This window comes from Petromyzon marinus, chromosome 6 (assembly GCF_048934315.1).
Source record: "Petromyzon marinus isolate PM22_M1 ecotype Great Lakes invasive population chromosome 6, UKy_Petmar_22M1.pri1.0, whole genome shotgun sequence".
NCBI classification, from domain to species: Eukaryota; Metazoa; Chordata; class Hyperoartia; order Petromyzontiformes; family Petromyzontidae; genus Petromyzon; species Petromyzon marinus.
This window is the reverse complement of record NC_133672.1, coordinates 3,184,489-3,200,339: the sequence shown is the minus strand read 5'-3', so window position 1 is coordinate 3,200,339 and position 15,851 is coordinate 3,184,489. Positions and strand designations below refer to the sequence as shown.

At 41.4% G+C, this 15,851-nt stretch overlaps 1 protein-coding gene across 6 annotated transcripts in view; it reads left to right on the top strand.

The window, feature by feature from the left end:
* TTC6 (tetratricopeptide repeat domain 6) overlaps nt 1–13,888 on the top strand; it is a 56,753-nt gene extending 42,865 nt beyond the window's left edge. For 5 of the 6 annotated variants that reach the window (XM_032948338.2, XM_076064018.1, XM_032948337.2 and 2 more), the window contains 4 exons: nt 289–459; nt 2,567–2,792; nt 9,441–9,582; nt 11,953–13,888. In XM_032948338.2, the coding sequence (XP_032804229.1) occupies nt 289–459; nt 2,567–2,792; nt 9,441–9,582; nt 11,953–12,073 (660 nt within the window). In that variant the 3' untranslated portion in view covers nt 12,074–13,888. Of the gene's footprint in view, nt 1–288; nt 1,349–2,566; nt 2,793–9,440; nt 9,583–11,952 lie in introns of those variants that run through there. The other variant, XM_032948339.2, reaches the window with a different exon arrangement.
* Nucleotides 13,889–15,851: the final 1,963 nt, after the last annotated feature.

Genomic DNA, 15,851 nt, shown 5'->3' with positions numbered 1-15,851 from the left:
TTATGATCATGATTGCAGCAACAGCTTATATATTTATTAACAAGTTAAGGATGCAGCTTTGAAAAATAATGTAGTTTGCATTACAATAAAAGTACCATATTTAATGAGCTCGTAAATTATTTTATACAATCCTTTGCCTATATCAAAATCAGTATGACTCAGGGGGAGCACGCCTTTTGTTGCCAAAAAAATAACTTGGACACGTGTGCTTCAATGGTCATCGCAACTGACCCGGGCAATACGCGCGTGTGCGCGGTTTCACGCCCCTCCCGAACGGACACCATGCAGCTGGGGAAGTCGGCCGAGGTGCTGACAAACCGCGGCGCGATCCACCAGTGTTCAGGCGATGTGGTGAGCGCGATGCGCGACTACCAGGCTGCCATCGTCGCCGATCCCAACTACGCCCTCGCGTACTACAACGCCGCCAACGTGTACCTGCACGGCCGCCAGCTGACGCAGGTGGTCTTGACGCTGCAAACGAGGCGCCCTTTTGTTACGTTCCCGCGCCGGAGCTCGACGACAATCTCAGTGTTTCAAGTAACAGAGGGCTCACTTGTGTCTTGACCAGACGGCCGAACAACATTGCCTTGGCCATTTGACCCATTGTTGTGAATGGAGACGGGACAGCAACGACAACAACAACAAAAAACATGAATCATTCGTCCAAAAGTTGATTTCAGAATGAGAATAAACGTGGTTGGAATGGAAAATTTTCAGTTTGCAAGGAGGCTTTGTTCTGCCGTGAAGTTTTAGTGAATACACACTCAGTATATCAGAGAATAAAGAAGAGAATAATAATAAAATAGCTATTATGGAACACCTCGAGAATTTGAACATCTAATTGGAGTGATTGTAAATTGCAAAGAACTGCACACCCTTGTACATAATGTACCAATTATCACAATTTTGGGCGACCAATATTTCCTCTTAATAGAATAATGATGTGCTGCCCTTTTTCATTGAATGCCGGATGAAGTCCTCCCCACACTATCGTTCATGGGGATTGTTTTAACCATACCTCAGAGTCCCAATTCAGATCAAATTTACCACCGATGTTAGCCATGGAAAGTCGTGTCGCTGGCTACGTAGTACGGTGCGCTCACCGCTGCACCACCACTTGCCACTTTCAATATAGTGCATACTGAATATGATCAATTACATTATACGTATGTGCATTAACCAAACATGCGCACCTCTGATTAGCACCACGGTTTGGCTACGTACGGTGCGAAAGAAGTTTAACAATACGTGCAAAACATGCAAATAAATATACTTTGAGTATATATGTATTGTCGTTGAAACTGTTTGGTCTACACCAGAAACAGCCTTCTATATGACTTTAGAATCTTGGTACTGGCAAAAAGGGTCCCATAGATAAGTTTGTTAAATCCCCCCCCCCCCCCCCCGGTTCAGTGGTATGCGGGTACACCACAGACGATTATCAGTTCACAATGTGGTGGGATAAACTGTGAGTAATCCCAACTCTTTCAAGATGTCAGGCCAGTGTAGAAGAGTAGGCCAAATACAGCGCTGCAACCTTTACCTTTTATTTGTCCACGTATTTGAACTTGATGAAAACAAGTTTTTTGCAGACAGTTCATGTCGTCGTGACCAACCACTACTGTCGTAATATTAAAAGAAATGTATTTCGTTTGCAAAAATAATTATATTAAAGACAAGCACATCACAATCAAGTTGTTTAAAAAAAACGTATTACGGATAGAAGTACCTTAACTAAAGTACGTTGTCTAAAATTAGAATTGTAATTGTAAAAAAATGAGTTGTACCAGTAAATAAAATCAATTGAATAAAAAAAAATGATTGCCATTTATAGGTTGTTGTTGTTAATGTCCATGTGTTTTTTAAAGCTGCTATTCATATTGTACAATAGATACGAGATATGCCTGCAGATGGGACATCTTAAATTTGGCATTTTTTTTCAATTGAGGGTGGCGTCCATGGTGCAGTGGTTGTCATACTGCGCTACGAACCTGTTAGCCTGAGTTCGCCGTAGCTAACATCGGTGGCAAGTAATATTTTTAATCAATCCAAGGTCCCCCTGGACCAATACTCAAGCTGGTGAAGTATGGCCTAACAACCCCCATAACTGAAAGTCTTGGGGAAGCATTCATCCAGCGTCGGATTGACACTGCTGTAAATATACATAAGTTAGTGATGAAGGATGGCTATGGTGGGTTAGAGTGGAGGTTTGAGCTCCCACACCTCCGATCAGCACAGTTGGATACGTACGGTGTAAAAGAAGTTAAACATATATACGTATAAGCCTTAACCAATGAAGCAGGCTCATTCAATTTCGGTACAATTCCCCATTACTGCTATGGTGGAACACATCCGAGCATTGATTGATACTTCAAAGTTAATTTAAGTAAAACACATGTTAACGGCCTGCTGTTTTTTATTATATTAATTGTACATCAACATATGACATCTGGTATATGCCTCGCATTGACTTGATGCACAAGCACAGCGTATGATGACCCATCCTGTGCTAATGTTCCCCTGTAGTAATTTAACCTGTGTGTGTGTGAGACCTTCACCTCTGCAGGCACTAGATTACTATGACCGGGTGGTGGAACTGGATCCGATGGATGAATGTGCCATCCTGAATCGGGCCATCGTCCGCTCGCTGAGCGGCGATGCCACGGGAGCTCTGGCTGACTTTTGCAAGGCCGCCACGCTAAGCCCACAAACGTCATACATCTACTTCAATCGTGCAAACCTTCACTCTATGCTCGGTCAGTACAAACGAGCGGAAGCAGACTACACTGAAGGTAAGATTCCGCAGCCAGAAAAGAAAGCCATTCCACTGCTGTTCAGTGTTTTATTCACACTTCTGTGGACCTCTGTATTATTTATTAAGATTGTGAGTGAAATCGTTATTTCATAGTCTTAGCTCTTTCGGTAAAGTCACGTTGAAGGGAAACAATAAAATAATAAAATATATATAAAACAATGAAAAAAATTCTCACGACATTTCGACCATAACACAAACGGTCGTCATCAGGTGTGTCGGTTTGCATTAATTTACTTATTTTTAAACGATGTATTTATTTATTTATTTTAAAAAACCCGACAGCGCCTCGTGCAGCGATTTGGCAGTTTATTTAGAAGGACTAGTCCATCTATGTTCTGAAAAGAGGAGGGGGGAGACGAAAAATTAATGTATGCTGTCTGAAAGCCACTGTAAGCGTGAACAATCAATTAAGACCTGAAATGGTTTATCAAATCTTTCCAATGATTGCTAAGCCAGAATCCATCTTCTCGGTTGAAATTGTCTCTGTGCTTGTATATGTGGATAGCCTCATGAAGGAATCTCTCATGGTAGCCAGATGGCTTACAAAGAACCTCTGTCTTGGAAAAGTCAATGTCATGTGAGCCTACTGAATTATAACAATGATCTGCCACGGCCGAGGTGTTGGTCCTACCGTGTTTAAGGTCTGCTTTGTGTTCACGAATGCGGTCCGAGACATGGCGTTTGGTTTCTCCAATGTAACTACTACCACAGAGGCAACTTAGTTTGTAGACACCAGGGTACTGTATGTCCGGAATCACATATTTTACAGACGGAACCAGATCAAGGATTTTATGTAATGTGTTGAAACGGACCTGGATCTTGTGTTTATTCAAGATTTTGGAGATTTTTTTTGTGATCCCCGCAATGTAGGGTAAAGTGATGGTTTTGAAAGGCTCCTCAAGAGGGTCCTTCTTCATGGTTTGAGTGATAGCTTTGCGGATTGTATAGTCAGAGTAACCATTAGCCTTAAGTGCTTGGTGTACGTGCTTGAGTTCACTGCCTATGTGTTCCTGGTCGGATATGCATTGGGCTCTATGATACAGAGTCTTGATGAGAGAATTCTTCTGTGATGGATGGTGGTGGGAATCCGGTTTCAGATAAGCATCCGTATGGGTAGCTTTCCTGTAGACAGAGTGGCTCATTGAACCATCAGGTCTCTTTTTAATTAGGACATCCAAAAAAGGTAGCTTGCCATCTTTTTCGACTTCCATGGTAAATCTGATGGCTTGGTGTATGGAATTGATATGGTCGAAGAATTGGTCTAGAGAAGGCCGGCCATGTGGCCAGATGACAAAAGTGTCATCCACGTACCTCTTCCATAAGGTTGGGCGCAGAGTGGCAGTCTGGATGGCGTCAGTCTCAAATTTCTCCATGAAAACGTTAGCTATAACCGGAGATGGGGGGGGGGCCATTGGAGTGCCCTCAGTTTGTTTGTAGAAAGTTCCATTCCAAGTGAAGTATGTATTGGTTAAACAGTGTCTCACCAGGGGGGGTACCTCATTGTTTAGTCCTTGATGAACCAAGTCTTCAATGATTGCGATGGTGTCAGGTACAGGAACCTTGGTGAATAAGGAAACTACATCAAAACTGACAAGCAGGTCGTCTGGGGACAGGGAAATACCCTTGATTGTCGATACCAGGTGAGTATAATTTTGTACCGCAGAGGTGGTTTTTCCAGTGAAAGGACGCAGGATTTCAGACAAAAAACGAGCCAGTTTGTAGGTGGGGGAGTTGATAGTAGAGACGATGGGACGAAGGGGTGTATCTACTTTATGTATTTTTGGTAAGCCGTATAATCTTGGTGGCCTGGCAGCAGAAGGTTTCAACGAAAACTGTTTAGATTGATCAATTAATGCGGTTGAATCAGAAATTATTTTGTTGGATTGTGTGACGAGGCTGTTGGTGGGATCTCTTTTTATTTTTGTATAACTACCATCGTCGAGTAATTCTTTAATTTTGTTGTTGTATTCTATTTTATCCATGATGACAGTAGCATTGCCCTTGTCAGCTGAGAGGACTACAATATCATCCCTCTTTTTTAATTTATATTATTCAAAACGCTCATCTTTGCTGAGGTTGCTAGCTGGCATCTTAGCGTTTTTGAGGGTTGAAGCGATTTCAGATCTTGCTACGTCTGCAGCGATGTGACCCAGGTCCCTGAGAGCAACATCTACTTGGGCAATTATATCATTAACTGGTATGTGTTTAGGTGTGACTGCAAAGTTTAGACCTTTAGCTAAAACGGATTTCAAACCATCGGAAATAGAACTGTTACTGCGATTAATTACGACTTTGTTAACGTCTAACTTTTTGGTGTGTGGGTCCGGTCTTTTGTTGAAGAGGAGGTTAAATTTGGAAATCAGGTTGTCCTTACATTTGGTCGACATAGTAGCAGCTGAAGAGGCAGTCATATTGTCTACATGTTCCCAATCCGATGTGGACATTGTTGCCGTCAATGATAAGTGTGATTTGTAGAGTGTCTTGTCTAACTGATCTAGTTCGGTGCGTATAAGTCTGATTTTTTCTGAGATTAGAGCTAAGCTAGTTTTGAAAAGAATTCGTTTCGCATTAGAAGAAGTTACAGCAGCAGAAGTCAGTGTAAATGCGATTGTTATTACCCCAGTCGCGGCATCTCTTCAGAAAGGTGAGAGACTCGATCAGCTGAGCCTTCTTATCCCGGAGTTTGTTGAAGGATCTTAAAGTTACGTGGAAACCCTCCCCGTAGAGGCAGTTAAATTTAGATTTAAAGCTTTCGTGACTGCAGTAATTTATATTCTTAGCTCTTTCGGTAAAGTCACGTTGAAGGGAAACAATAAAATAATAAAATATATATAAAACAAAAATTGTCACGACGTTTCGACCAGACTTATATGCACCGAACTAGATCAGTTAGACAAGACACTCTACAAATCACACTTATCATTGGTGGCAACAATGTCCACATCGGATTGGGAACATGTAGACAATATGACTGCCTCTTCAGCTGCTACTATGTCGACCAAATGTAAGGACAACCTGATTTCCAAATTTAACCTCCTCTTCAACAAAAGACCGGACCCACACACCAAAAAGTTAGACGTTAACAAAGTCGTATTTAATCGCAGTAACAGTTCTATTTCCGATGGTTTGAAATCCGTTTTAGCTAAAGGTCTAAACTTTGCAGTCACACCTAAACACATACCAGTTAATGATATAATTGCCCAAGTAGACGTTGCTCTCAGGGGCCTGGGTTACATCGCTGCAGATGTAGCAAGATCTGAAATCGCTTCAACCCTCAAAAACGCTAAGATGCCAGCTAGCAACCTCAGCAAAGATGAGCGTTTTGAATTATATAAATTAAAAAAGATGGATGATATTGTAGTCCTCTCAGCTGACAAGGGCAATGCTTCTGTCATCATGGATAGAATAGAATACAACAACAAAATTAAAGAATTACTCGACGATAGTTATACAAAACTTAAAAGAGATCCCACCAACAGCCTCGTCACACAATCCAACAAAATAATTTCTGATTCTACCGCATTAATTGATCAATCTAAACAGTTTTCGTTGAAACCTTCTGCTGCCAGGCCACCAAAATTATACGGCTTACCAAAAATACATAAAGTAGATACACCTCTTCGTCCCATAGTCTCTACTATCAGCTCCCCCACCTACAAACTGGCTCGTTTTTTGTCTGAAATCCTGCGTCCTTTCACAGGAAAAACCACCTCTGCGGTACAAAATTCTACTCACCTGGTATCGACAATCAAGGGTATTTCCCTGTCCCCAGACGACCTGCTTGTCAGTTTTGATGTAGTTTCCTTATTCACCAAGGTTCCTGTACCTGACACCATCGCAATCATTGAAGACTTGGTTCATCAAGGACTAAACACTGAGGTACCCCCCCTGGTGAGACACTGTTTAACCAATACATACTTCACTTGGAATGGAACTTTCTACAAACAAACTGAGGGCACTCCAATGGGCTCCCCCCTATCTCCGGTTATAGCTAACATTTTCATGGAGAAATTTGAGACTGACGCCATCCAGACTGCCACTCTGCGCCCAACCTTATGGAAGAGGTACGTGGATGACACTTTTGTCATCTGGCCACATGGCCGGCCTACTCTAGACCAATTCTTCGACCACATCAATTCCATACACCCAGCCATCAGATTTACCATGGAAGTCGAAAAAGATGGCAAGCTACCTTTTTTGGATGTCCTAATTAAAAAGAGACCTGATGGTTCAATGAGCCACTCTGTCTACAGGAAAGCTACCCATACGGATGCTTATCTGAAACCGGATTCCCACCACCATCCATCACAGAAGAATTCTCTAATCAAGACTCTGTATCATAGAGCCCAATGCATATCCGACCAGGAACACATAGGCAGTGAACTCAAGCACGTACACCAAGCACTTAAGGCTAATGGTTACTCCGACTATACAATCCTCAAAGCTATCACTCAAACCATGAAGAAGGACCCTCTTGAGGAGCCTTTCAAAACCATCACTTTACCCTACATTGCGGGGATCACAAAAAAGATCTCCAAAATCTTGAATAAACACAAGATCCAGGTCCGTTTCAACACATTACATAAAATCCGTGATCTGGTTCCGTCTGTAAAAGATGTGATTCCAGACATACAGTACCCTGGTGTCTACAAACTAAGTTGCCTCTGTGGTAGTAGTTACATTGGAGAAACCAAACGCCATGTCTCGGACCGCATTCGTGAACACAAAGCAGACCTTAAACACGGTAGGACCAACACCTCGGCCGTAGCAGATCATTGTTATAATTCAGTAGGCTCACATGACATTGACTTTTCCAAGACAGAGGTTCTTTGTAAGCCATCTGGCTACCATGAGAGATTCGTTCATGAGGCTATCCACATATACAAGCACAGAGACAATTTCAACTGAGAAGATGGATTCTGGGTTAGCAATCATTGGAAAGATTTGATAAACCATTTCAGGTCTTAATTGATTGTTCACGCTTACAGTGGCTTTCAGACAGCATACATTAATTTTTCGTCTCCCCCCTCCTCTTTTCAGAACATAGATGGACGAGTCCTTCTAAATAAACTGTCAAATCGCTGCGCGTGGCGCTGACGGTTTTCATAAATAAATAAATAAATCGCTTACAAATTAATTAATTAATGCAAACCGACACACCTAATGACGACCGTTTGTGTTATGGTCGCAACGTCGTGAAAATTTTTTATTGTTTTATATATATTTTTATTATTTTATTGTTTCCCTTCAACGTGACTTTACCGAAAGAGCTAAGAATATGAATTACTGCAGTCACGAAAGTTTTAAATCAAAATCGTTATTTCAGTAAACAACTTTGAAAGCCACTTTAAAAGCTACCTCACTCCATGCGAGTGTTTCAAACATTGCTCATAGTCGTCTGTTCTATGAAAGTCCTTGAACCATCAAGCGGGCTGACGATGCAGGAAGGTGAAACACACTGAAGAGACAAATATTGGCTGCAGCAAGCTTTTAAGAATCATGGCTGCATGTATAACTCAAAATAAGTGTCTTGAACAAGCAAGAGATGTGAATTCTGTGCTCCCATCAGTTTTACAATGACAATATGGAAGTTATATTCTATGTTAAATACGCTTAACTAGTAATATCCTCACTGACGAGTCACTGATTTCCTGCTCTTATATGGGTTTCTCTTGAAAAATAAATATTTTAACTGAGTGTCAATTCACATGTTTGAGAATGAAGAAAGCTTTAGTTTGCAAAGACAAAATGTCTATGGATGTAACCTTGCTCTCGGCGATATAAATGTATTCATTGGCCTATTGATGGGACACAGCCATAACATCACCATACATAATGTAGACATTTAGGAGGGAAGATAGGGGCATAAATAAAATCTGTGCGTTGTATAAACATTGTGGCTTTCAAAATGTGTTTATTCGAATATAGCTCATGTATTGTAAATGTTAACACTGTTGTGTTGAATTTCGATTTAAAGCTTTCGTGACTGCAAGGATTCATCTTCTTGGTTCTTTCGGTAAAGTCACGTAGAATGAGAATAAAACAATAAAACAAAATAAGACAATAAAATTCTCACGACGTTTCGGCCACAACACAAGTAGCCTTCTTCAGGTGAAGGAACAGAACTGTCGGGACGACAGCGCTTCAATGAACGCTGCTAAGATTCGCAGCGTCTTTTAAACTAATCTCCCAGTTACATGCTAATTTCTGACTTTAACACCCTGCTGATCCAACACTTTAACACAGCTATTTCAATGCTAAATTCTCCTGTTTGATATGTAAACTCCTTTGTCAAGGCGCTTTACCTCTCCCACCTAGCTTAAAAGACGCTGCGAATCTCAGCAGCGTTCATTGAAGCGCTGTCGTCCCGACAGTTCTGTTCCTTCACCTGAAGAAGGCTACTTGTGTTGTGGCCCGAAACGTCGTGAGAATTTCATCGTCTTATTTTGTTGTATTGTTTTATTCTCATTCTACGTGACTTTACCGAAAGAACCAAGAAGACTGTTGTGTTGATTTAAATTAAAGTCCTTACAAATGAAATAAGAATTTGTAGTCCTTTGTCAGGCCACTGCTGAATGAAGGCCTCCCATTCAGTGGAATTAATGGCTTTGCCCTTGTGTTACAGCTCTGACCCTTCAGCCGCACGATGCAGTTACCTACTTGTGCAGGGCAGAAGTCCGTGGCAAGCTGGGGGAAAAGGAGGATGCGATATCCGATTATAGACGTGCGGTGGAGATACAGACGGGGAGAAAAGAGTCACTGGAAATGTGATTCTTCTTCTTTTTTTTGACATTGACAGTGATCACAAGTTGAAGCCTATAGAAACTTGTTACTGGGATTTGACCCAGATGGTGACACGTCTTTAAAGTCCTTCAAAAAAAAGAACAGAACCACCCCCCCTCGAAAGAAAATCAATTATCATCCCTGTGGGAAAACACAGAATCTCATTGGACCAGTAAATTACCTTGAACCTTTGATCTTAAGCCATAATTTATACGGATACACCTGGAGATAGATACACGTGTCTGTGTAGAATTGCTTTGAAAGCAAAGTAAGCTTTATTGACATTAATTCCATATACCAGTACGTTCAGGACATCACCTTCAAGTATTTCTAATTCACATCAATGTAACATTTGACATGTTATATTTATATTTTATAATTTGCTTTCATTAAAGAAGGCCTTACTACATTAAAATGGCATCTACATGTAATACTAAAGACCGAAATCACTTTTATTTACACTGGTGTAACATTTGCACAATAACATACGTCAAAACATGTCAAATACTAAACATTGTTATAAGACCATTGTAGTTGCTAAGTTAATGTTTATTGCCAAAGAGGCGTATTGTCATTAAATGTAAAAAAAAAGCAACTCTTACGAGAAAACTGTATTTCACATTACGCTCTCAGTTTGTTCACTTTTCTAGCATAATTACCCTTGATTGCCATCGTGCCTCTATATATAGAGAGTATGTAGTTTTCACTCTGCATTAAATGCTCATTTCATTTTAAATATCCAATTTTTTCTCGTAAATTTGCTTTACCCACTGACATTTCGCAACTCAAGGTGCAGCTTAATTGGAAGTGGTTCATTTTAGTCCAAGGGTGACCCTTGTTTCATTTCGGTAATTTACAGTTTTATTTGCAGTGTTAAATAAACGCTTATTTGTGCACAGTAAGTTTAGTGTTATGGCTAATTTGGTTAGAATGCGTGCAATTATATTGTTTGTACACATAAGGTCACTAAAAGGGTATTACCTCAAATTGGCTATTAAGCATGAATTTAAATGAGTGGAAATGAGACTTTGATATTAATTTGTTATTTCAAATTATTTGACTTGAAAAATCTAACTGCTTTATAAAATGTACAGTTGTGAGTACATTAGCGTTCACAAGCTGGTGGTTAAGGAGGGCTGAGGTTTCCTGAATTGCAACTATTATGACAATAGGTTTTTCCCCTTTTTTCTGGCAGCAAAACAGGTGTTAAGATATTAAAGCACCAAACTGAAACCTTTTTTTACGAGGAATCATGTCTGCATTAACCACAATACTTGTGGTCAGAATGCGAACAAAAACACTGATAATACGTATGTGCATTGTCCTTCAAACTGATTGGTCCACACCAGAGACATCTTTTTTTTTGAGCCTCGTCCTCTGGTCTAACACCGTTTGAGACGAGGCTCAAAAGAAAGCTGTCTCTGGTGTGGACCAATCAGTGTTAAGGACAATGCATATATTATCAGTGTGTTTTTTTGTTTGCATTCTGACCACAAGTATTGTGGTTAATGTAGACATGATTCCTTGTAAAAGGTTTCAGTTTGGTGTTTAACATCTTAACACCTGTTTGTTGCCAGAAAAAAGGGGAAAATCTATTCTCATATTTTGGTACTGGCAAAGGAGGTCCCATAATTCAACTATTCTATTTAAAGCTGTCATGTATTTAATTAAATATAAATATAGGTGTAATTCCGTTTTAAGACTGTGTCAATGAGGAAGTTGGTGAGTTTTTCTGACTTCTCTTTGTAGATCATTGCCGAAGCAGTCCCATTATTATTATTATAAATTCATCTTCATTGCAGAGAGGACTTGTCTATTCCACAAACCTAAAATCGGTAGGTCTTTATTTCATGATGATATTTAAATGTCGAATACATTTTATCGATGTTTAATACGCAATTTAATCAACCACGTTAAATGAGAGACTGGTTAGTCCCAAGTGTCTTGGTTTGGCATCGCACTTGCAGTAAGTAAAAATGTCACGTACGTCTTCATCAGTTCATTGAGACAAGGATCGTCAATTTACGTGACTTGTGGCGACACGTGGGTGGTGGCTAACACCGATCTGCAGAGCCCTTTGTCACTGCACTGCTCTATAGAGGCCTCCCCCCCCCCCCCCCCATGCTATGTCGACCATGCAGACTGTTTGACCATACTTCACCATTCTGGTTAGTGCCGGTTTGTGAAGGGTTAGTACCATGGCCCTCGTGTCGTGTACTCAACCGCAGAGAACTGAGCCCTAGTTTGAGAAAAGAGTCACCACTATCGACTCATCATTACCCAACTGAGCATCAATCCACCAACTAATATCGCAGGAACTTTAAAATCTACGCCGCTGCCTTGGCTTCTTGCAGTCCAATGTCTCGCCACCGGATGTTCACTGTGATGCTGCAAGACTCCGTGAACTGCACCGACCAGAAGTGCACTCAAACCTGCCCCTCAACAATGATCGGAACAACAATCCCGCATCTATGACTGAGATCCAGAATTGGGCCTGTTTGGAAACACGCGGCACAAACTCCGCGTGACGCGAATTTCAACAGCATGGGGGTTAAAGCACTGTGCCCAACTAACACCGGATCAACAAGCACACCACCAACGCACTGCCTGGCTTACACAACACGCAGCTCATCAGCGAGCCCACCACTAACACACTGACTTACACAACACACAGCTCATCAGCGAGCCCACCATCAAAACACTTCCCGGCTTCCATCTTCCACAGAAGCAATGGACAGTGCTTAAAAACTAAAAAAGATGTGGATACCTGAGAGGTGGAAACGAAACACGCTCCAGTGTACTACTGCAGCTGCAAACACCAACCACATACCGTATAGACCTTCGCACTACCCCAAGCACACATTTGAAGGCAATGTGTATCTGAAATTCACCAATTGTCAAACAAAGCAAATGAGTGGCTTAAGTACTCAGAACTCTAATCTGTAATCGTTGCTTTTCATTGGTCATACGAAGCCATCATCAGTGACATAATGTCTATTTTGTGTTGGGTGTTGCTCGGGTGAGCTCGCAAACTCAGCAATGGAACGGCGAGAGAAGTGGCATCCAAACCGTGGGCCTGCTGGTCACGGTTGTCTCCGCAAGGCCACGCGAAAAGGTCCACGAAACTGCCGTCGGTCGTAAGATTTAGAGTCGCTTTAATTTGTTAATGGTGCACGATGGACAGGCAAACGAATTGTGAGGGTTGCCTGCGAGCGGTCTGCGGGGCGCAGAGTGGTTGGGCTGGAGTATTGTTACTCACAACCTGCCTTTGCCATGCCAGTGATGTTTTTTTCACTCATTGTGCAATTGGTACATTGCATCATCGTCTTGCGTATTTTCACATGCCCACCACGGCAATCTACAAGCTGCGAGGGGAAGCGTACGGCCTAAATCTAACAAATATAATTAAATCTGAACATTTAATATGGATTTCAGTTGTGAAATGTATTGCAAATGAAGTAAATTAATTCATCTTGTCATGGTTCATGGAGACAAATCTTAGCAATTTACATTTTCCTCACATCGTATGGGTCCTTTAAAAGCCCAGCTGGCGAGTGTGGAATTCAATCGTTTTAATATCCCAAGTGTGTTACACCCAGCATTTCACATATAGATTATGAAACTGATGCCGTGTGCTATATAAATGTCAGTCTTAAAACAAAGAACTGATAATGACATTTCCTTAAGTGTATTGAAATATTTGCAGTGAAAATACAGTTTGTTCCATGAGGTTAATCGTCCCATTAAATCCCACGTATGTAACATTCGGATGCGTCTGTATCAAACATTTGTAAAGTACCGGGGATTCATTTAAATGTTATTCTACTGCATGAAAGGTGATCATTGTGCCCAGCGTCCATGCTGAGCCAGAGCACAGATTTTAGCTCAACCCATAATCAAGTTATAGCACCCAAACGTTCCAAACCAAGATCGTGGCAGCCAGATGTCAATGGCTTTACTTCCTGAATGTGATGTGAATGCCATTAAACCGCTTGTATGATATCTGTCTCTCTCTCTCTCTCTTTGGTATTGATATGGACTGAGTAGCAACTAAAAATCGATGCCTTAGTTGGGGACTTGTATGATTACGACAGTATTCATGTTCCTATTACTTTTAATGTTAGATGAAAGTATTGCAGCCCATTGCAAAAGCATTCTGTCACGACGACGACGACACCTTGCACATTAACAAATTATAATTTGAATTACCTTCAGACAATCACTCTACTTTGCTGCAGTTGATGGTGTGACATTCGACAAGTAAATTAAATAAAAGCTTTACACCTGGCAGAGAGAGGGTGCATTATCTGACGTGCTTATTACACGTTTCATACTTAAATGGTAAGAGTGCGTGCATCCTATCAACATCTCATCAGCGCTAGCCCACACGTATGTCTGTCTGCACCACACATGCTTTGACGCCACACACAGCCTGCATGCGTTACACTGGATGGAGACCGCATTGTGCTTTCAGATGCGCTTCTGCGTCCGTCTGGAACGCTCTTCTTTCCGACTGGAAGCCACTGGAGCTATGCACTTTTAAATCATCATCTAGATTTTTTTTCAAACTTTTTTCTTAAGAACTGCTTTTTGCCTTTAGTTTGTTGTCCTTCCCCCTCACACTCCAATTAGCGCGGTCGGCTATGTGCGGTGTAAAAGAAGTTCAACGTACATACATAGACTGCTGCCAAGCTGAGTGTACGGGTTGGCAGCGTGCAGCATGCCCTGAATTTACCCTTCGGATCGTTGTGCGCGCGCAATGCATCGCTCAGCACGTGTCATCGTGTGTGGGGTAGGGGGGAGGTTAACAGCAGCACCAAGACTGAGCAATCCAAATAAGTGTCCTTGACCTTGGCATTCAACGTTGGCCTAATTTACAAAGGAAAAAAAAGGGAAGGATATCGTAAAAGTATTTTCACGGCAGAATACTTATTTTCAGCCAAGTGTTTACACGAGTGCCTTGGCTATACTTGATTAGGGGGGGGGGGGAAGTCGAGTGATTAGGCCTTTACTCCCGAGACTACACAAAGTTAAACGCACGGGCTCCACACCCAGGATGGACACGTCGCAAAAACGCAAAGTTTCACTGACTTAGAAACTGTTATAGCTAAGTACGATTCAGACTTTCGGATTTGCAGTTTGATAAGTGAACGTTTTGATAATACACATAGCAACACGAGCATTGAAGTATATAGACGTACATTGAAGTTAAACGAATAAATACTAAGTACCTGAACATAAAGTTAGTGTACATCATCCGTGCCTCCATAGGTTCATACAAATATATATTTAGGCTGCTTTCGGGACAACTCAAATGTTCATGCAAATTGTTTTAATTCTCATGCAGTCGATACGGCTGTGGCTAAATGTCAACTACCTCGTTTAGTATACAGGAGGTCGTGGGTTCGATCCCGAGTTTGCACGTTTCTCTCCCGTTGGTCACGATATTTTTTTTTCCAGGGCCTCCGGTTTTTCCCTACACATTTTTTGAATCAACGTCACGCGTTTAGAGAGTTCTTGGCCGCTATAAATTCCGACGTGATAAGCCACTTCGTTGATCTATCATTTGTGATTGCCAGGTCGCTTCTTGAAAAAGAGCTACGTAGATCGGTAGGCCTTACCCGGTCAAATAAGTGTTTAAAATGTTTATTTAAGGCCTCGACACAGAGGCGTTGTTTCTCTGTGTACCTGTGTGTGTGTCTGTCTCTGTGTGTCTCTGTGTTATCTCTATCTGCTTGTGCGTCTGTCTCTGTGTATCCGTGTCTGTGTTTTGTCCCTCTCAAATTTAGCAATCTTTGGAAGAACGTAATCAACCAGGTAGGGTGTTGACTGTTATGTTAGCAGACTCTCTGTGTTGTATTGCATTATCTTTCTAAGTTTACTAGGTTTGTTTTCTCAATCAATTTGTACCTGATGATGATTGCTTGTGTTGCAATCAAAACGTCGTACGCTATTATTTAATTTACTTTTTTCTTTCTACGTGACTTTACCGAAAGAACCAAAGAGTATACAGTCAGTGTTGAATGTTTAGGATATCAGGTGATTTCCTGATTTTAAAAAAAAATGTGTCGCGCAATTTGTTTCTATTCTAATCTCCGCAAAACTTCCTGCTCACGACTCCGCTGTACGAGTCCTGTCTCTCTCTCTCTCCACTGATCGCGGATCGATCGTTTAAAGCCCACAATGCCGCAAAACACGAGTTCGATTTTTTATTATGACGGACATCACCAGTGCTAATTGATATCTTGACGCA